At 47.6% G+C, this 23149-nt stretch overlaps 1 protein-coding gene across 11 annotated transcripts in view; it reads right to left on the bottom strand.

Annotated features, from left to right (window-relative positions):
- The window catches only part of DLGAP2 (DLG associated protein 2), a 729374-nt gene that overhangs the window by 326032 nt on the left and 380193 nt on the right, over positions 1-23149 (bottom strand). For 6 of the 11 annotated variants that reach the window (XM_082375174.1, XM_082375178.1, XM_082375179.1 and 3 more), the window contains one exon: positions 1989-2148. In XM_082375174.1, the coding sequence (XP_082231300.1) occupies positions 1989-2148 (160 nt within the window). Of the gene's footprint in view, positions 1-1988; positions 2152-23149 lie in introns of those variants that run through there. The other 5 variants (XM_082375176.1, XM_082375182.1, XM_082375181.1 and 2 more) reach the window with 2 other exon arrangements.

The following is a 23149-nucleotide window of genomic DNA, read 5'->3' as shown; positions in this document are numbered from 1 at the left end:
CCTTCTGACAAGAAAGAGGAGCTCAGTCAGTTGATGCCTTAACCTTCTGGGTGTGATGAGCGTGGGCCGCCTGGATCTAAGCTGTACATCCTGTCGCCAGCCTCCAGCTCTGATCCTCCCTGGGCAGGGGGCTTACGAGGGAACTGATTGAAGCTGCCGGAGAAATTACTGAACAAAAAAGCTGATTTCAGATTCCGCTCACTGCACCCAGCCAGCCCTCACTTAGACTAATTACTTAAATGATTTAAAAATGTATGAATATTCATATGATCGTGCCTTTCAGAAAATAAAGCACAGCTGAGGCTGTGCCATCAAGCCTTTCCTGCTCTCTGAGTTGCAGCCACCCACTTGCATGTCTGAAACCCTGAAATGGCTGCAGAGAATCAGATTGTGCTGTGGGGGGGGAAGGGGACCCGCAGGGGGTCCAGCCACGGCCCCCCAGCTACCCAGCCGCAGCCCGAGACACCCCACCCCCCACCCCGACCTTCGGGGCTCCGGCTGGACGGCTGGGGTCATTCTCACATGGAGTCAAGCTAGACTCTGACTAAACGTTCACAAGTCCATCTGCCCCAGAACAAGAACAAACGCGTCCCCCGCTTCCCCGGACAGTTCCCCCTCTGCTGGGCTGACGGCTTTCCGGACGTGGACCTTAGACCAGAGCAGATGGAAGCAGCCCCGGGCTTGTCCGAGTCGGGTCGGCCCTGGTGTGAGCGCAGGGCTGGGGCCTCAGCCTGGACCTGGGTCCCGCCTCGCCGGGCTGCAGGCCCGCCGGGGGCTCGTCCGCTCCGGAGCCAGCCCGCCGCCCTGGGCGTCCGCGGACACGGACCGACGCCCCCGAGCCTGGACGCCCGGGGACGCACGTGCCTACCTCCGCCCCTCGCCCCTCGCGCGCGCCGGGCTCCGCTGACCCGGGGACTGCGCTCTGCCCGCCCGGCCGCCGCCGAGCACACGCCCGCAGAACACGGCCGGCCGCTCGCGGAAACACGGAGACGGACACACAGCACGGTTTGCAGCCGCCAACACGTACGAGAATTTCATGTTTCACGACTTTTGTAGGGTACAGAGCACGCTGACCACGTTCCACGAAAGGTGTGGGGAAGGGCAAGGAGATTAGACGGGAGGCCAGGGCGGGGGGCATGGCCGGCGTGGGGCGACAGAGAAAACCTGCGACAATGAGACAGCGCACAGGACACGGTGGAGAACTCCATCAGTCCCCCCGCGACACCCACAGCTCCCCACAAAACCCCGAGACACCGCATGACACCCACAATCCCCACGACCCCCGGCATCTGCGCGGTTCCCACATCACCAGGCAGCGCAGCTCAGCTGAAACCCGCTCTCGACCGTCATCCTGGAGCAGCTGCCCCGAGGACCATAAAACCCACGCGTCTTTCGACCCTGGAAACACCAGGGGCCCAAAGTTCATGTTTCCATGACAGTGAAGCTTAAGACTTTACAATATGAGCAATCGTTGCCATAGCTATCATTATATAGTCCTTAAACAACACGGGAAGAATTCCAAACTTAGCCCTAGCATCTCAATTAACCCAAAACCGAGGAAATACAGTGTTTGATGGAATTTCCAAGTTAACACTAGGTTCACTTTTTTTTTCGACTTGTGGGCAGACACCTTCCTGGTGGCGTGATCGCGTGCATGTACGGAAGCCCCGGGGTGGGGGGGGGGCACTCCACACCTGCTGCCCGGGGCTGGCTGCCTGACCCCACCCCCTCGGCTTCCGCCCCTGACAACAAGGAGGAAGGAAGAGTTTCCAGAAGTCTCATTGCACGTGAGGCCCGTCAGCGCCACCGGCTCATTTCTTTAAAGCCAATTCACATGTATTTCTAATATTGGCATTTAGAAAACGAACTGAAATTTCTAAAGCCAAACCGAAAGTGTTGCAATTTGGGTGTGATGCCAATTTTCCTTTAGAGATGAGCACCTCCTGCCCAAAGCTCATCCCGCGCTCGGTTCTGATTCTTTTACTCACTTGTTCCATCAAACACCCCACAGAACGTGCTTTGGATTTGTAACCCGCCTCTGACAGGCTCCGCAGCGTCTGTCACAGCACAGGCCATGCCCGCCTGAGGCAGGTGTGACGAGGGACAGGCACTCACCTTCCGGCTCCCCGCAGAGGGTACACTGGGACTCTGCAAACAGAACAGACAGAGAGACGGTTACTCCCGGGCTCTGCCACTGAGTTAGAGGCTCTGCTGCCGCCTGCCAGGCAGACGGTGCGATCCGGCCGCCCCGGCAAGACGGCCGGCTCTGCCTTCGCACCTCAGCAGATCCTGTTGTAAAGAAACTGCTCTTGCAAATGTTTTACATGATACAGTTTTTCAAAAATGACAATAACTCTTTGTCCTATGCATCTGCACACATTATATACATGTTGACAGCTGTACGTGACTCAGATTACTTAGCTGAAATAATAACGATGTATTTTATCACTTAATTTTAATATTGAAAACTTTGATTACGACTCTGTTAGATCTCTCAAGCATAAATAACTATGAGCAAAAGTACAGTACTGTATTTCAGTAGAAACACTAAAACGGACAAATACTGAGTCCTCACAAAACAGGCCCATGACTCAGTACCAGGCTCTGCAGGAGGGACGCACCCCGGGACCCACAGGGAACAAGGGGCCGCAGGCTGCACCTTTGCGGGAGCCCGGGCACCTGTGAGCATGGTGGACGCAGGGCCGCCAGGCTTTCCCACCAGAAACTGGAAAGAGGCGCTTCCTTTTCCCGGGAAGAGTCAGAAAGAGCCACAGAGTCAGGAAAGCCAAGACAGCTGTACACAAGAGCTCCTAGCCCTGAGGGTCTCCCCCCTGCCCTGCCCTCCAAAACCGAGGCCCGGGGGAGCCCTGCAGTGCAAAGGTATCCGCCCCCCTTCCCAAGCAGAGGCCGACGAGGCACCGTGAAGGAGCCCACCCCAGTCTGCTTCACCACGAGCTCCCAAACTCGCCTCTGGGTGCTGCACACACACTCCAGCGGCCCCACGTGGGCAGGGGCCTCGACGCTGCCTGCGTTTAGGGGCGCGCCCGAGGCCCGATGGGCTCCTGTCACGGTGACGAACTCCTCCTGGGGCCTTGGGAGACAGGTCTGCCTGCAGGGAGAGGTCACTGCTGGGGCCTTGGCCTTCGTGAAGCAGATCACGGAGTGAGGATGGGGCGGGGGAGGGGCGGCCACAGGCCAGAGTGTGGCCCTGAGCTCAGAGTGGGCACTTGGGGGACCGGACTTCACACCCAGCCCCACCCTCGGCCTCGACCACCCTCTGCCCCACTGTCCTGTATGGCAGCAAAACTCAACACCAGGCTGTTTACCCGGGATGAGAATTGTGGAATGATAACCGAATTTGCATCAAAATTGACCCCGAAATTCAAGACCTTCTCAGTAGATTTCATCTCCATCATGGGCTATATATGTTATATACGTTCAAAACTACACAGCAAGTTCAAAACACAGTAGTGGCCCGATGCTGATGATGACTCAGTAACTGACACCCTCAGGGAATTCAAATTCTGTGAATCAAAGATCATTCAAAAGCCTTGGGAGAAAGGTATTAGTTGAGCCGGTGGCATATGAACTTCTCTAGAACACAAGTCTTAAGCAAATGTCATTTCAAATTCAATTATTAATGCATCTAGGCCTTAGCCTTTAAAAAAATCATTTCCAGCAAGATCATAAGTGAGACTCTGTCATCTGTGTGTTATAAGCCCAGGACACAAAGCAACTGGCCTGTCACTGCACGTCTGACAGCGTTCTTCTCCTAAAGGTCTGTCCCGGCCTTCTGCCATGAACTACGGGAATTAGTAACGAGATGCGGTGAGGGTCCCCGGCTCTTTCCGGCAAACGCATCCTGGGGGCAATCACCTCTGAGTCAGAGTAAACAGCTCCAGAGCTCCCGACGCCCCATGAGCTGGAAGGAACGGGCGGATGCTGGGAGCTCCCAGCCGGTGTGAGGGCAGGGGCGCTGGGTCAGGGCCGACCCCTCATCACACGGGTCGTGATCTCCAGACGTTATCATCTCACAATCAGAAACACACACCAGAATAACAACTGACGCCCAGACAGTGACCCACGCAGACGGCGGGCCGCGGACCTCACTGCGATGACACTCCGAATTCCAACACTCCCTCTCCAGGCGCCTCAGGGGCACGGCCCTGGGCCTCCCCCAGGTGCACCCTCTACCTGGTGTCCACAACGCAGAGACAGCAGGCCCACCGCCGCTGGGGATTCACCGGCAACCAGACACACGGAGCAGAAATGCACACAACCCAGTGTGAGCACACGCTAAGACCCCGTGCTGTCCGAGATATCCTGCCCAAGGTTTGCTGAGAAGTAGCTGTTTGATGCGCACAGGTATCTCCCAAGCGGCAGCAGGAGAGGCTTCGGAAGCAGGGAGAGGTCCAGACACAGGGGCATCTCCTCTCCTAAGGGCGGCAGGTCCGAGGATCTGACCAAACCCTGGCGCAGGGCCATCGGCACGCACAACTCCAGTGTGAGAAACGCTGACGCTCCCAGAAATAAGAAAGCCCACTGAGTTAACACGCCCCTTAAAGTCCCTTTCATCCATAGGGACATTCTGAGCCCCAGTTACATCCCCGCCTGTCCTGGGTCCTGTGGTACAAACAGGGGGAGGTACATTCCTTGTTGAGAAGTTTTGCAGTTAGAGGAAAAGGAGGCCTTTCAGAGGCTGGTTGTAGTTCAATGTTACAGCGGCTGGAAGGGCCCTGTGGGTAACAAAGCAGCAGCAGAGAGGAGGGGAAACCGCGGGCTGAGCTGCAGGAAGCTTCCCAGGGAGCGCTTGAGGGGGTGGAGTCACAGCATTGGGGGTTTCGCTGGGCGGGGGGGACACAGAGGTATGAGGCCCAGGCCACCAGGCCCGCACGTGGGGAGTCCCAGGGGAGGCGGGCTGCATTAGAGGGAGCGGGACGCTCAGGGCTCACGTCACGGCGAAGCGTGGGCTCAGGGTGAGGGGGGCGTGAGGCCTGTGGGGGCCATTTCTCCCAAACACTGAGGGGCCATCAGCACCCGTCTGCAATGTTGGGATATCCCCCTCCTTCCCGGAGCTCAGTTTGCAGCAGGAGGAACCATGGCAGAGGTAAACAGGACTCACTGGTCCCAAACCACAAAGCATCTTAACCAGAGGCGGCCATGGGGAGGGGAGGGGAGGGCATGGGGGGGAGGGGGAGGATGGTCCTGGGACGAAGGAAGGATGGAGGGGCGGCCAGTTAACTCAGCGCCAGGCGACGTGGCTGAGGGGACACAGCCTGGAGCCCTGACCCACTTGCTTACGCGACCTAAGACCCTGGGGGTCCCTAGGCAGCGGATGGGGCTTCGCTTCCCTCGTGATTCACTGTAAAAGTAACTATTTCACAGGCTAATGAGGAGGGAGGACCAGCCACCCAGACCAGGGCTGCCCCCCACCCCGTCGGGGCCGCGTGGCCTGTGAAGGCGCTAACACCCCCAGCCTTGGTTTCCGCATCTGGTTCTCATCTAAAAGGCGCCTCTCGCTGCTGCTGCCACCAAGTGTACTGAACACACGCGGAGCCTGGCGCTGAGCAGGACTCGGTCAGTGACGGTCCTGGTCCCTGTGCTTCCAGGACGGGGAACCGCTCCTGCCTTGCCGTCCTCGGACACTTCCCCAGGCCCTGCACCAGCCTGACCACACCCCTGGAGCCCCACGGCAGGAAAGGCGCGCCCCCCCCCGTGCAGCTGGCAGGATCTGATTCACGTTATCACCTCCTTCCCCGAGGAGCACCCATGAAAAGATAGTCTCCGTGTAGGAGGGAATTAAACGTGATGTATTGTGCATTCATCATCGTTACTGCAGAGTCTCATTTAAATTAGGAGAAGACTACACTAATTTATGCTAATTGACACAATATGGAGAAATCTGCCTGATGATTTTGTGTGCATATAATCTGTACCTGCTCCGGGCGCAGACCTGCTTATCCCCCCACCCGTGAACCTCAGGTCGGGAAGCCGGCCTGCCTTCCTGGGCGTGAGGTGGGCACCATATTCTAATCTTCCAGCGGCTCCAGTGCGAACCCAGAAAGCATTTTATGGCAGAGGCTGTTCTAATCTAGGCACCTGTGTTTAGAGAGGCGGCTCTCAGGCCTGTGAGTGCACAGCTCCCTACCCCCGTTCTCTCTCCTGTCTGAGGATGGGGACGGCCACGGCCATAGCCCCCACCTACTTCCCCTCGTGACCCACTGGGGTGGGTGACAGCAGCTGCAGGAGACACAGGTGGCCGTGGCAGCCCCCGGGGGAAACGGCTGACGCACAGAGGCCCAGCAGGCACCACTGCCAAGCTCGCTGGCACAGACCTGTGAGCGCGGCCAGGACTCCCGGCAAGGCCAACTTCAAGGTCACTGAGACAGTGACCCCCTGAGGCTCCTTCATATCCAGCCATGAAGGAAAAGCATTGGCGCTCGATCTGCAGGAAGCTGGCCGGCCAGGCGCGGGCGCAGGGCACCTGCTGTGAGCTGGGCTGCGGCAGAGAAGGGCCGGGCGCGCTGGGCTGAGAGGGCGCGGCTGTGCCCCTTGTACTGATGTGCTCTCCCTGCGCCCCCTCCACCTCCCTCCGGAGGCCCTGAGTGGTGGCAAAAACAGCCCTCCCTCTCCCGAGCCTCCGCGTGGCCGGGGGCGCAGGATGCAGGAGGCTCTGTGCCCTCGCCACCAGGAAGTGGTCCACAGCGACAGCCCCTGCAGGCAAAACTCACCCCTCGAAGGGGAGGTGGAGACACCCGGAACCAGGAGCCACTTCCCGGACAAGCAGAGAGCACGACGGTGCGACCCTCGGGGGAGCTCACGTGACCCGGCGCTCACTCACCCGAGCGCTCGATGTGATGCTGCGTGGCGGGATGACTCATGGCAACACACGGCACAGGACGACATGCCGAATATTCGGCGAAACGTGACACACCAAACACGGCTATATGACAACACGACTGTATGACATCACTACGTGGCAATATACACAACAACACAACTATAGACAATATATGATCTGTGACAGCATGACTATCTGACAATACAGGACACGTCACAGCCTGACTGTACGATGATATCTCGGGTATATAATAATATGGCTATAAAACAACAGGACTATTTGAGAAAATCACTTGACATAATGGCTCAAGAAACCTGACATAAATCATAATTTGTCGATTCTATGAAATCTTATGCGCTAAAATGGAAAAAATCTGAAATATTCAAAAATAAAGAGAAAGAGCCAAGAGTAGAACACTGTGTCTCATGTCCATTTTTGAAAGCATATCCTTTAATATCATTCAATACCTACGTACAGAGAGCCTAGTAGGGTGCCAGGCTTTATGCTGGGAGATATGCATTGATAATATTACATTGTGGCACATGGTGCTGTGTATTTATAAATGCATAGGAAAGCCTAGAATGGTAAACAGCAGATTTTATCAGAAGGTATTTCTAAGGAAGGAAGTGTGATAGCAGGGGGGCTGGGCCTAGGGCTTAGGTAGGAGACAGAAGGGGATGAAGTGAACTCTCTCAGTGAAGGTACACGAATTTGTAATGCGAAAGGCACTCTTTAAAATTCAAACAGGTTAAGCATAAAGGAAAACAATATTTCTGGCACAAAGTCAGTCCGTAAACATTAGCTGTTAATATTACCATCATCTGACTTGTTCCAATTTCAAATACACAGGATACAATTGACTGTCAAAGGGGGAGCCCTTTGGATTCCCCAGTGGATTCTCCCCCCAGGGCCGGTCCAGCAGTGAATGAAGTCATCACATAAATCCTTTCCAAAACCTCGCACATGTTGATCAAACACCAAATGTTAGCACTTTACAAAGAATTTTCATTGACTGTTAATGAATAAAGATAAGGATCACCTCACAGGGGGAGACACTGAGGAGGAGAACCGATTACAACGGAATAAGAGCCAAGACCAAGAGACCAATGTGTTCTAGAAGCTGCAGCCCCGAGGGAGCAACAGTGACCAGGGCGTGGCAGGGGGAGCAGGACTTGTCTAGAGGGTGGGACCCTTTCGGGAAAGGAATCAGCATACGTGTCTGGGGAAGAAGTCATGCAAGTTTGTTTCTAATCATTTTCAAAATATTTTGTCAAGAGGAAGATTGCTATGTGCAATCTCTCTCTTACCTTTCAGTGGTCACATCAGAAATGTAAAGCATCAAAATAGCAGAAAACTGTATTCAGGCTTCTTCAGTACTTGGGAAACACTTGAAGAAAACCCATCAGAAATTGAGTGGGTGGGAAACATGCTGTTGTGAGTGTGCCCACAGTGGACTGACAGGTCGGGGGGAGGGCAGTTCATTCAAGCAGGTAATTGCAAGTAAGCAAAATTCTAATGGGTTTTTTAAAATTAAATTTTAAAATGTGAAGGCAAACCCAGGAGTCAGTAGCTTTAATAGAGCAAAGAGCCATAGGGGACAAAATACAAAATTCATAGACAAATAGTTGAGAGGATGTTGTCTTCTCTTGTCTGGAAGCCACTGTTGGCTGGTCATAGACAACCATCCACTCAGGGTCCACAATGGCACATACAACTCAGACTTCAAGATCCGGCTCATGTGGACACCCACGCAGCCAGAACATCTCCCTCCCTCCCTCCCTCCCTCCCTCTTTCCTTTCCTCCCTCCTTCCTTCCACAAGTATTGACTGAAATCTCCCATGTCCTAGCATCACCCATGTGTTGGGGGCACAGGTGTGATCCAAACTGAGACCCACCTCCGCTCTGGAGCTCTCATTCTGCACCTCCGGCCCCACCTCGTCTGCTGGGAACAAGCACACAGTGTAGGACGAAGCGCTCACCTACCCCAGAGCCACATCACCTGTGAATGAGTTCACACCTCATCTCACCCCCTTTCCAGCTGTCAAACCCCCAAATGTCATATTTGACTTTGGAATGTTTCTGGGGAGCTGATCTACCCTCCCAGTAAGCTTGACTTAAGGAAGTTAAGTGATTTATTAGAATCTCTGAGCAAAACCAGGGTCCCGAGATTATTCAACTCCAACGTGTGCTCACCGCCAGGCAGAAGTTGAGACTGGGATGCAAAGTCAGCCAAGAGTAAATGTCTCACGGTGAAGAATCAACAGTTCACTCTATTTTACACCATTTTTATCTATGAATTCAATGCTTCCCTCGACTCCAATCTTAACTCCCAGGACGACTGTATGTAAATAACCAGCATTACTATTTCTTTCACTCAGTCAGGAAGAGAGATGCCCAAAGAAATGAAGTCATTTGCCTGTGGCTGGTCGTGTAGGCAAGTCGACAGTCAGGACCAGCGATCTACTCCTGGGTGACAGATGCTCCCGAGATGCAGCCATGACACCAAGAATTCTGGGCCCAGTAGGTTCCGTCCATTTCCTTTCTCCTCATCGACCAAATAGTCAAGGGCGTGAGCGGTCCTTCCCCATCAATTCCAGCATTCTCACAGAAAGGGCATGAAGACGCTGTGTTAAACTCAATTTCTCATTTTCCAAGGAGCTGCCCCAGTTCAGTCTCTTCAATATCACAAGCCAACATAACGACCTCTCTCCTAAAAACGTGATGTCCCCCCAGGCCCTATTCTTGACCCATTGCTTGTCTCACTTTTCAAGGCTTCTTTGGGTGCGTTCATTCAATTTCACGGCTTGAACGATGCGTCGTGTATGTGGATGACATGCCCGAAGCGCAGATGCACAGACCCAGAGCCGCTGGTGCTGAACGTCCCCTGGTCCCCGAGGTGCTTCCTTCCTGCAGAGACGCTATTCCCACAGTCTGGACCTGAGGAGCCTCTTGCATTTGCCTTCTCCCCATGTCCCCCCTTCTCCCCATGTCCCCCTCCCCCCCCAGCCGCTGCATGTTCACAGCTCCCTTGTCCTGTGCGCCCAGCACCACCCCCCTTGCTTTAGGGTTCCGGCTCTTGCCCAGGATGGCGTGGCCTCTGATGTGCCCTCCCTGGAGGTCTTCCGATAGGTCCCTGCAACATGCTGGATGCTCGACCCCCGCCCCAAACTCACATGTTGAAGTCCCGATCCCCAAGGTTGCTTCACTCGGCATCATGGCCTCCAGGCTCATCCGTGTTGCAGCTGTGTCAGCACTCCCTTCCTTTCAAGGCCAAATCATATTCTCTTGTACGTACACACGGCATCCCTGGACACCTGGGTTGCTTCCACCTTTGGCTGTTGTGAGCTACGCTGCTGTGAACACGGGTGTGCAAGGATCTGTTTGAGTCCCTGCCCTCCCTTCTTTTGGATGTATACTCAAGGGTGAGATTGCCAGGTCATGTGGACTGAATGTTTGTGTCCCCTCCAAATTCTTATGTTGAAATCGTAACCCGCAGTGCTAGAAGGTGGGGCCTGTGGGAGGTAATTAGGTCATGTTGGGATCAATGCCGCTATTAACAGAGACTAAGGGGACTCGCTTCCTGCTTTTTGCCCCGTGAGGATAATGGGAAGGTGGCGTCTGCAGCCTGGAGCCGACCATGCTGGTACCCTGGTCTCAGGCTTTATGTTTGTGTTGTTCATAAGCCACCTGGCCTCTGGCACTTTGTCACAGAAGCCTGATCGGACGAAGACAGTCCTCCACACTGCCACCAAAGGGAGCCACCAGAAAGTGAGCCACACAATCCTGGCACAGGGATTGTCACACACTAGTGACTTCCCCTGCTGATGCCACACTAACCCGCCCAGTGGCTCAGGCCTAAACTCTGAGTCATCGAAATCATACCAGTTCAATCTTCAACATGGGAAGACAGACGGACTGGGTTTTGGGTTTGGTTTGGTTTTATTGTGTATAGACTTTATTCTTTAGAGCAGTTTTAGGTTCACAGCCAAATTGAGAGGGAAGCACAGAGGTTTCCTGTATGTCCCCTGCTCCCCGACCCCAGGCACAGCCCCCCCATTATCAACATCCCCCCAGATGGGACATTTGTTACAAGTGGTGAACCTACACTGACACATCACCATCACCCCGAGTCCATGGTTTACAGCAGGGGTCACTCTCGGTGTGAGACGTTCTCTGGGTTTGGACAAATGTGTAATGACATGTGTCCATCACTACAGTGTTACACAGAGTAGTTTCACTGCCCTAAAAATCTTCCACATGCACCGGTTTTCACTCCGTTGGGATGGTATATTTGGGGTCTCTGGTAGTCAGTGTCTTAAGCCTTGATCATCTCATCTTGATTCACACAGTTAAGGCTAAAATATAGGACTAGTTTTCCCACACCTGCTGCATCCTCAACTGCGAGTCCTCTTAAAGGGCAACCCCAGAAGTTATCACGAGTCCACGCCCTCCACCTCCACTGCCAGGCCTCACACGAGAGCCACGAGACGCCAAACCCACTGCAGTCAGAGCCTCCTGGCTGCTCCTAGCTTGCACTCTGGCGTCCAATGTGGCAGCTTTAAAGCATAAATCAGAACATGCCACTCCCTTTTTAAGCTCCCTCGTGGTTTCCCATCACAGCTAAGAGAACAAGCAGGAGTCTGAGTGACACCCACAAGCTCCATACCCTCAGACCCTGCCCCCCCATCTCAGCACTCATCACAGGCTCTACCCCCTGCACTCACACAGGGGAGGGGACTTGCATCTGCTCTTCTCTCTCCCCAGAGTGTTCCTCCTCCAAACCTTCACATGGGGCGTCTTCTCTGCTGTGAGAAATCCGCCCTGAACAAACCTCTCACCCGCCTGCCTCTATCCCATGACCCTATTTCATGTTCAGGCTAAACTCAGTACTGACTCGTTTGTGCATTTGGTCAGATGTTTGTCATTCACCCTTAACCACCCAATAGGATACAAACACAATAATAGCCTAGATCTCGTTTACTGTGTTCTCCCTTCTATCAACAGATTTAGGACAGTTCCTGGCACACGAAGAGACAATGAATATGTGTTAAATAAATCCAGAACACTCAAGATTCTTATCACCATAAGGAGTTTCACCACCAAAATGCACACAACGCACATAATTATAAACACCAGGACCCATCAGCCAGCAGTAAAGGTGATGCGTTTCAGCACCTCGGCCAGGCAGGACACAAGCACCTGCTATGTGGCTTATTAGAGCAACGCTTCGGACGCTGGCAGGAGGTGAAGTAAGAGAACAGGGAAACGTCAGGAAACAGCTGCCGTGAGAAACAGGATGGGTGGGGCGGTGCTCACGTCTGAAAGCCTGGAACCCAACCTTGCCATGCCGGTCACGCTGTCACCTCTGCCCCCCATCATCTTGTCTTGCACCCCCTCTTGAGGACCAGCTTCACGTGACACATCCTTGACTGACCACTTCCTACCAGTGCCCTCAGGCTACCAGCTACCTTCTTCCTTCTGGCTCATAAGGTTCTTTACACTTTAGTCAGTGGTTTAGGTGGTCTTCTCCCCTCTAGACTGGGGTGTGCTGAGGCCATGGCTGGGCATTCCCTGTATTTGTGCCCAGGTATTTCTCAGAATTAGAACAGTCTTTGAAAATGGAGATTCCATTCCCCCTTTGAAGAGGAAATTTCCCCAAGACTTACACTGTACTATAATTAATTCCTACTCATTAATCTAACATTATAAGCTGATATTCCTTATATATTTTATGCCATACCAACTACATTCACATAAATATTTAGTCATTCATCTAATAGTTCCATAGGGATCTAATTACATATATGTACATACATGCATACACACATGCATATATAGATATATAATTACATGTATTAATATAGATATTATATATAAGTACATAATATATAAATACAAACATAAGTACATACAAACATATACACATATAATTATATAAATGCTTTTACTATCTATGTGCCTTACATGCTCTGATTGGCACAGATACAAAGATGGACATATATATGCAGACATATGGATGTATATGCACTGAGAATCCTGGTAATGTAGAATGGCACATTCATAGGTGCTCATAAACATTTATTAATGTTTTTAAAAATATATGTTCAGTCATCCTCCGTATCTATTTCTGATAATCTCACACAGAAAATAAATATTAGCCTCAGGGGACTTGACCTAACTCATCATTGTCAAACTAAAGGAAATTCACGTGAAATACCAAAGGTACCCAATAGTCTGCAATACCATAATGACACAGGAGACCCAGGACAGGTGCCTTGACAGGAGCCCCTTATGTAATGAGGAGTTCAAGATTGCCACAGGGTGACTTTCACTTCCCTGAACCGTAAATATTTCCACTAGAACCTTCTGTATCAAATATACTTTCCCTGACAGCAGTGTGTCCCTAGTTTGTTCCAAAGTGTCAGCAAAATATCACTTATTTTGAAGCCTCTTCCTTTGTTTGTGGCAAGGTATTCATCTATTACAGTAGGACTCACAAGAGCTGATGTGCGAGGCGTTATTCAGCACCACGGACAGAGGCTGTTGCTTACTTGTCAAGTCCGGGCTCATTACTCAGACTGCTGCACAGAAAGAACTCCACTGCGAAAGTTGGAACAACGTTCACCAGGTGATGGCCGTCACACTTCAATTCCACTTGAATTTGTATCTTCTATTTTTTGACATAACCTATTATCCCCCCATTTCTGGCACTTGTAGGCAATGCGTGAAGTTGAAACGGAGTTTAAATATACCTTAAAAAGTATAAGGTCTTTCACAAATGTTTTTGAATTTAGCTTGAATTATTTTTCAAAGAGAGCAAGTCTTTGTGATAGTTTAGACTGTATAAAATATCCCTCTAAACTGGAGCCAAACACAGCTACACTGGAAGCCTTGTCTCCAAGTCTGAGAACCTGAAAGTGACTTAAAAGAGGGGCTCTCCAAACTGTACTTAATTCTGCACCCTGATGTAGAAGAGCATAAGTGACCCCCAAATCCAAAGCATCTGCCCAGGTCCCCTCAGTGAGAGGGGCTGAGGAGGAACATGGATAAGAAGTTCACCGAGCTTCTGGCAGCTACGGACAAGTAACATTGGTGGAAAGGAACAGAGGAAAGAATGAGGGATGAAAATCTGAACAGCAGTTAATGTATCCAAAAGCATCATCGCTTCAACTTTTAATTTTCACAAATATAACTGCGATTAGTAGGAAAACCGTTTCTCTATTTCCAGGTTTTACTGAAAGTTTCTAGAACTCTTCCATTTTTAGGTTAGGTTCTCTCCTTCATTTACCAGTTTTATTTGGACCAATTACCTACGTCCTGAACACTGAACTGACCAAATGTTATGAGGTGATTATGAAGTGTTTAGAGGATATATAGGAATCCTAGACATAACACACTTAAAATATTTAGGAGGTCAAGGTGTGTTCATTTGAACTGAAAGGTAGTCATTTATCAATACATAAGTAACAGGAGCAAATTTCAACAAAAATTTCAATGTGGAAATTAAAAGTGCTCTGTTTCTGTTAATAGGTCCATTTCCTAAATGACAGAGCCCTCACCTCTTAGCAAGGAATAGACGCACCTCTTCCTACATCCTCTGGTTACATTAGAACCACATCAGACCACTCAGTGCTCAGACCAAGCCAGGCTCCTACACCCCTGGGCCTTTGCACATGCTATGGTGGTGAAGTGTATCCTTCTGCCCTTCTTTGCCTGGCAAATGACTACTCATTCTTCTTCTTTAGTGATTTTTTACAATAACAGTTCTATGCAGATATCATTCATGTACCAAACAATTTTCCCATTTAAAGTGTACAATTCAATGGTTTTTAGCATATTTACAGAGTTGCACAACCATCACCACAATTGATTTTAGAATATTTTCATCCTGTGCCATTTAGCAGTCAACCTCCAGTGCCTCATCAACTCAGCCCCTGGCAGCCACTAATCTAATTTCTGTATAGATTTGCCAATTCTGGACATTTCATGTAAATCAATTCTATAATAATGTGGTCGTAATAGGTGACTGGCTTCACTTAGAAAAATGTTTTCAAGGTTCATCCATGGTGTAGCCTGTGTCAGTACTTCCTCCTGTTTGATTGTTAAATAATATTACATTGTACGGCTATACCACAATTTATTTACCCATTCCACGGTTTTTGGGCACTTGGGTTATTTGTACTTCTTAGCTATTATGAATATTGCCTCTATAACATTCATGTACTAGTTTTTGAGTGGACATATGTTTCATTTCTCTTGGATATATACCGAGGAATGGAATTTCTGGTCACATGGTAACTCTATGTTTAACATTTTGAGGAAATACCAAACTGTTTTCTGAAGTGGCTGCACCATTTTACATTCCCAACAGTAGTATATGAGGGCTTCAATTTCTCCACAATCTCACCAACACTTGCTATTGTCTGTGGCTTTGATTATAGTCATCCTACTGGGTGTGAAATGGTATCCCATGGTGGCTGTGATTTGCATTTCACTGATGGCTAATGATGGTGAGCTTCTTTTCATGTGCTTATTGGTTATGTGCACGTCTCCTTTGGAGAAATATCTATTCCAGTTCTTTGCTCATTCTTTTATTGGCTTACTGTCTTTTTATTATTGAGTTGTAGGAGTTTTTTGTAATTTCTACACATATGCCTTTATTATATATATGATTTGCAAAATATTTCCCCATTTTGTGGGCTTTCTTTTCCCTTTCTTGATGGTGACCCCTCAAACACAAACATTTTTAATTTCAATGAAGTTGAATTAGTCTTTTTTCCCTTCATTGCTTGTGCTTTTGGCATCATATCTAAGAAACCACTGCTTAATCTAAGATCACAAAGATTTATGCTTATGTTGTTTTATAATTTTAGCTTTTACATTTAGGTCTTTGATGCATTTTGAGTCAGTTTTTGTATATGGTGTGAGGTAGGGGCACAGCTTCATTCTTTTGCATGTTAATATTTAGGTATTCCACCACCATCTGGTGAAGACCTAGTCATTCTTTAGGATTTATTTTAAATATCAGTCCTTTTGGAAGTCATCTCTAACTGCTCCATAATGAATTCATTGGCCCCTCCTCTGTGTTTCCATAGCACCTTTTTCACGCGGGGCTTCAGAGGTGATGACTTGCTCCCTCACTCCTTACTCTCTTTCTCATTGAACTTACTTCACAAATGTTTTGAGCACTCACTGTGTTGCAGGCCCCACACAATGTGCTGGGAGTATCTTTTCAGGGAGAGACAAACGTGCAAGCAAAACAAAATATGATAATAAAAGAAAGTGAAAAATGGGGGAGTAACAGCTGAGTTTGCTGGGGGGTCAGGAATGGCTCTGCAGAGATAAGAAAGACTGAGATGATATTTGAAGCATTGAGGGAACATTTTCATTCATTCACTTCTTCATTGTGGCCCTGCCCTCAGGGCTTACCTTCAAGTGAGAGAGGTATCTGTCCACAAATCAAGGAGTCACAAGGATAAAGAGAACATGTGAAATGTGGCCAGGGCTCCCAAGGGCAGGTGCACAGGGCCCAGACAAGAGAAGATGCCCTAACTCTGTAAGCAGGGATGTTTCCTTGCTTACATCCCTGCTTGAGGAAGGAGCTTGAGCAACATTTAAGAGAAAACAGGATAAGGTCCAGGGAGAGGGAACATTATATAAGAAGCAAGTGATGTCAGCCACACAGGTATCTCCCCATTGTATGGATGGGAGAATCTCAGAGAAACTACATAGGTAACCAAGGCCTCAGGGCTAGTATGACAGTCAAGGCCATGGTCATGGGTCCAGGAATTTTCTTTTCTGCTCCAATGCCTGTCCAGGTCTGAGCAGGAAGTGTGATGTTATGGTTCCCCTAGAACCTCCCCTTCTCCTGCCTGCATCATCTCTGTTCTCTAGCATCCCTGAAACTAGCTCCTCTCCCCCTCCTCCACCCACCCCACACAAATGTGCCAGAGCACATGTCTGTCCCTCAGTACCCAGAGCTCTGCCAGCAAATTGGATAAACTAATTAGTACTTCCATGTTAATTAATTTTCCATTGTTTATATAAGCTCTGAGAGTTCTGTTCTTGTGATGGTCCCTTTAGGTAAGTTTATCTACAAACAAATTAAATCCCATTATACCAAATTATACCAGAATGTCAATCATCAAAGCAAATCTTAAATGAGTGTCTTTCCCTGCAGTACCCGCACAGATAATCTCATACCATAAAGAAACATTTAAAACAGAGGTAATGCTCGTAATTGATGTACGTTGTCATATTAAAACTTCAAAAAGATTTATTAGAAAAGTCATTTGAACAGTGTGACAGCTACATTTTTCTCTATATTTCTAAGTTGTGAAAATTAAATCATCAGAATTGAGAGTATAAGTAACACTGAACTTTAAAATTGAACAAGGCCAATCTGAATGTTTCCAGAATTGATTCGTTTTCCAAGACTTACAAGATTTTTGCCAGTTTAAATCTAAATCACACTCTTGCTCTGAGAAATTAAAATTACACAGTTAATGCAAGTCCCTTCTATTAGTTAAAATGGAGTACCTTACAAATGACTAAGTCCAATGTGGAGCGAAACAATTCGGAAGCTGACTGGTTCCCTCCTGGGGGCAAATTATATCAGGGGGTTCCCCAGAAGGCACCACATTCCACCTCCTCCAGCGTTTCTGTAGGTAGGTGTCCTCAGGGACAAAGCGCAAGAACCCCAAGGAAGAAGTAAACAATACTTCGAGACCTGAGAGAATTCCTAAACCCAGTGCCATGATAATTCAGCATTAAAAAGCATATGAACCACACTGGCTATAAACACTGTGTACTAACTCACTCAAGAGCATTTTTGACCCAGCTCCCAGAGAAATGGAAATAAGAACACAAATAAACAAATGGGACCTAATGAAACTTAAAAGCTTTTGCACAGCAAAGGAAACCATAAACAAGACCAAAGGACAACCATCAGAATGGGAGAAAATATTTGCAAATGAAGCAACTGACAAAGGATTAATCTCCAAGATTTACAAGCAGCTCATGCAGCTCAATAACAAAAAAACGAACAACCCAATCCAAAAATGGGCAGAAGACCAAAACAGACATTTCTCCAAAGAAGATATACAGATTGCCAACAGACACATGAAAGAATGCTCAACATCATTAATCATTAGAGAAATGCAAATCAAAACTACAATGAGATATCATCTCACACCGATCAGAATGGCCATCATCAAAAAATCTAGAAATAATAAATGCTGGAGAGGGTGTGGAGGAAAGGGAACACTCTTGCACTGTTGGTGGGAATGTAAATTGATACAGCCACTATGGAGAACAGTATGGAGGTTCCTTAAAAAACTACAAATAGAACTACCATACGACCCAGCAATCCCACTACTGGGCATATACCCTGAGAAAACCATAGTTCAAAAAGAGTCATGTACCAAAATGTTCATTGCAGCTCTATTTACAATAGCCAGGACATGGAAGCAACCTAAATGTCCATCGACAGATGAATGGATAAAGAAGATGTGGCACATATATACAATGGAATATTAGCCATAAAAAGAAATGAAATGGAGGTATTTGTAATGAGATGGATGGAGTTAGAGTCTGTCATACAGAGTGAAGTAAGTCAGAAAGAGAAAAACAAATACAGTATGCTAACACATATACACGGAATCTAAGGAAAAAAAAAAAAAAAAAAAAAAAAAAGGCCATGAAGAACCTAGTGGCAAGACGGGAATAAAGACACAGACCTACTAGAGAATGGACTTGAGGATATGGGGAGGGGGTGGGGTGAGGTGACAGGGTAAGAGAGTGGCATGGACATATATACACTACCAAATGTAAAATAGATAGCTAGTGGGAAGCAGCCGCATAGCACAGGGAGATCAGCTCGGTGCTTTGTGACCACCTAGAGGGGTGGGATGGGGAGGGTGGGAGGGAGGGAGATGCAAGAGGAAAGAGATATGGGAACATATGTATATGTATAACTGATTCACTTTGTTATAAAGCAGAAGCTAACACACCATTGTAAGGCAATTATACTTCAATAAAGATGTTAAAAAAAAAAAAAAGAGCATATTCGAAGCTCCAACCAAATGACCTGTTAATTCTAAGTTATAAGTTAATTCTCACCATCTAAGATTTTCCATCCATGATATCTAACAAGACCAAATTCATTAGCAATCCGTCAAATCCAGATCATTGAATATAATTTTAAGCCTTGTTTTCAAACTGTTCCCTAACACAGGATCATCTTAGAACTGAAGCAACCTGTTATAGGCTGCACTGTGACCCCTATATTTGTAGGTGGGAGTTCTAACCTCCAGGACCGCAGAATGTGACCTTATTTGGAAAAAGGGTCTTTGCAGATGTAGTTAGTTAAAATGAGGTCAACTCTCCTTAGTAGGATGACCCCTAATCCAGTATGACTGGTGTCCTTATAAAAAGGGGACATTTGGACACAGAGACATGCACACAGTGAGATGCCAGGTGAAGATGGGACTGCCGGTGCCACAAGCCAGGGACCTGCCAGCAGTGAGGAGAGAAGCCCGAGTAGACCCTCCCTCACCAGCTGAGATGGAGCCCACCCTGCAGACACCTTGATTTCACACTTCTGGCCTCCAGAACTGAGACAGTCAGTTTCTGTAATTTGGGCCACCAGGTTTGTGGAACTCTGTTACGGCAGCCCCAGCAAACGAACACACCATCTATGACAATAATCAAGAGTACCTTCCCCTTAGGAAGACGTACAGGAAGAGCCTTTAACTCAGTTTACTCTATAGTAATAGGCTTTAGAAATGAAGAACGGCTCGTTAAAAGAAGACCATAAGAGAGAAATGAGATGAGTTAATACCTCTGTAGATATTCACTTGGGACTTTCAACAGTGCCAGCACCGCCCACCAACAGAATAACCATGGAATCTTTCCACGGGAGACCCTACTGATCATCTAGTCAGACCCCTCCTATTATATCTGAAGCCCTTTGTATCATTAACATTATTTTAATTACCACAGTTCATATACATCTACATGACACTATCATGTACAGAACTCAGTGCGTTTAGCCTATGTCACAGACCTACGGGTTAATATAGCACTTTTCAAGTCTTCTGTATCTGGGCATGTTTTGCGTTTTCAAGTACAGAGTGAGCTCCTTGAGGGACACTTACATTCAACATATTTATATTTCCTTGTGTTGCTTCGGAGGTCAATTGACAGGTACTCACTGAATTCTTATTGACCAAGATCATCTATCCATAACTATAAATGATGTGAAAACTAGGAGCAGGACCAATAGGGCTTAGAGCTCAGAAGTTCTGAGATTGGGCCCAACCCTGACAGTTTACTAGCTTCAGGCTCTTTTCTACGTTGTCCAAAAGTCTTTATGATCCATCACTCTGTGTCCTGCCCTTTCATACACTGTGTTCAGCCACACGGGCCACCATTCTGGATCTGCCATACATCAGGCATTCACAAGAGTTACTGAGACCGGCAGTCTCTGTTCTCACGGGGCCACACTTTAGTCTTCTGCTGTTAAATTAAGGGCTCCTTGGAGCAGAGGCAAGACCAGATTCACCTCTGTAAATATACCACATGGCAGAGGATCGGGCCAACATCCAGTAAAATTAGTGGAATATGCACAAAAAAGGCATTATCAATGTTCGTAGCAGCATTACTCATCATAACCAAAAGGTAGAAACAGCTCAGATGCCCTTCAATTGATAAGTGGATAAATAAAATAGAGTATATCCATACAACGGAATATTATCCAGCCATAAAAAGGAATGAAGTTCTGGTACACGCTACAACACGGCTGAACGACGCTAGGAAGGGGACCAGTAGCAAAAAACCACCGATGTTGTAGGATTCCATTTATATGAAATGTGCAGAGTAGACAAATCTATTGAGACAGAAAGTAGATGGGTGGTTGTCCAGGGCTGCGGGAGGGGTGGGCCTGGAATTGGGGTGAGTGTTAATGGACACAGGGTTTCTTCCCTGGGGAACAAAAATGCTCTAAAAGTAGATTATGGTGATGGTGCTACCACCCTGTAAATACACTAAAAATCATTGAAGTCTACACTTTAAAAGGGTAAATCATATGGTGTGTTAATTGCATCTCAATAAAGCTAAAAAAAAGGTTGGCAGAAAAATGAATGAGTGAATGAGGACGTGGCATCAGGTAAGTTACTGAACACATGCCTCACTTTTCTGAGTGATAACATCTACTTCACAGAGATTTTTGAGGATAAATGAAATACTGTATATGAAGGCACCTTGAACATCAAACACTCAACAAAGACAAACACCTATAAGCAATTTTAAGGGATTCAATTATCCCTCTATATTTGCAGCCCCTCCTTGTTGAGCCTCATGCTGACCCACTAACAATCCAGCTCTTAGATGCCACTCAAGACCTAAGACAAGTTCGTGCAAAGCCAGCTGACGTGGAAGAGGCAGGTTGAAAGACAATGCTTCCCGGTCACCACCACCCACAGGCCAGTGTGATGGTCACCACGGTGAGGGGGCTGGACAGAAAGGGACAAGGGAGTGGGGACCTGGCCCTGCACACTTGGCTCCTCAAAGCCCGTAAGCCAGAGGACAGACAACCTAGCTCGGCATCCAACTGCCCAGCTCCAACCAGGGCTCGCTCCTCGCTTTGGTGAGCCGGCTCTAGCAAGCCTGACCATCCTCCTGGCTGACGCACAGATGTGATGCCTTATTGTTTAGTGTAGTGAAACTGATCAGCCACCATCCAATTATAAAAGTGACAAGGTTGAATTATGAACTCCCTAGATAAATACCTCAGAGTCTTCTTCAAATTAAAGTAGAAAAAGAAATTCAAAATTTGGAGTGACTGCTTGTATAGATACTTCCTAAAGCAATTCTTTTATACATAATAAAATGCAAAACAGAAACAAAATTAGTCTTAAGATCAAAGACTGGACGCATGTCCCACCTTAGCTGCTCCAACAGCAATGTGATCATGACTGAGTCATTACAGTACACTGCATCTCAGAACCCTTATCTTTATTTGTTTATTTATTTATTTTTGTGGGGTGGGTGGGGAGTGAAGTAGAAAAGAATAGCTTTATTGATTTGCCAGGTAAAAGGGGCCACGGTGGGCTAAAACCCTTATCTTTAAAATAAAGGTACTAGTTATATGTCTCACAAAGCTCAAAGCAGGGCTTTTTTCTTGGCATGGGGAGAGGAATAGCTTTGCCATGATATAATTCACATATCAATTTACCCATTTAATGTATACAATTCAGTGGTTCCTCGTATATTCACAGATATGTTCAACCATCACTACAATCAATTTTAGGACATTTTCATCACACCCAAAACAAAGCCCATACACTTTAGCAGTTACCCCTCTCCACTTTCTTATCCCCTCAACCCTAGGAAACCACTACTCTACCTCTGTGTAGATGTGCCTATTCAGGTCCTTTGATGGAAGTGGAATCCTATAATACATCGCTTCTGTGTCTGGCTTCTTTCACTGAGCACGATGCTTCAAGGTTCATCCAAGCAGTGTGCATTAGTATCTCATTCTTTTCATTGGTACATAAGATTCCATTGCATGATGTACCACAGTTTATTAATCCATTCATCAGTTGATGGACATTTGGGATGTTTCATTTTTTGGCTATTATTAGTAATGCTGTGAGGAACATTTGTGTAAAGGTTTTTTGTGGACATATGTTTTCCTTTATCTTAGGTACATACCTACGAGGGGAATTGGTGGCCCTATAATAACTCTATGTTTAATCATTTGAGGAACTGTCAGCTGTTTTCCATAGTGGCTGCACAATTTTACATTCCCACCAGCAGTTCATGGGGGTTCTGATTTCTCCACATTCTTTACCAACACTTGCTATTATCTGCCTTCTTTATTATAGACATCCTAGTGAGTGTGAAGTGGTATCTCATTGTGGTTTAGGTTTGTGTTCTCCTGATGACTAATGATGTTGAAAATCTTTTCATGTACTTGTTGGCTATTTGTATACCTCCTTTAGAGAAATGTCTATTTAGATCACCTGTCCATCTTTATACTGGCTTATTTGTATTTTTTTTCCATTTTAAAACTTATTTATTTTTGGCTGCGTTGTGTCTTTGTTGCTGCTTGTGGGCTTTTTCTAGTTGTGGAGAGCGGGGGCTGCTCTCCATTGAGGTGCGCGGGCTTCTCATTGCAATGGCTTCTCCTGTTGCGGAGCACAGGCTCTAGGCATGCTGGCTTCAGTTGTTGTGGCATGCGGGCTCAGTACTTGTGGCTCGTGGGCTCTAGAGTGCAGGCTCAGTAGTTGTGGCACACGGGCTTAG

This window comes from Balaenoptera borealis (genome assembly GCF_965194805.1).
Source record: "Balaenoptera borealis genome assembly, chromosome: 21".
Classification (NCBI taxonomy): domain Eukaryota; kingdom Metazoa; phylum Chordata; class Mammalia; order Artiodactyla; family Balaenopteridae; genus Balaenoptera; species Balaenoptera borealis.
Note: the sequence above shows the minus strand (reverse complement) of the source record. Positions and strands in the feature narration are given on the sequence as shown.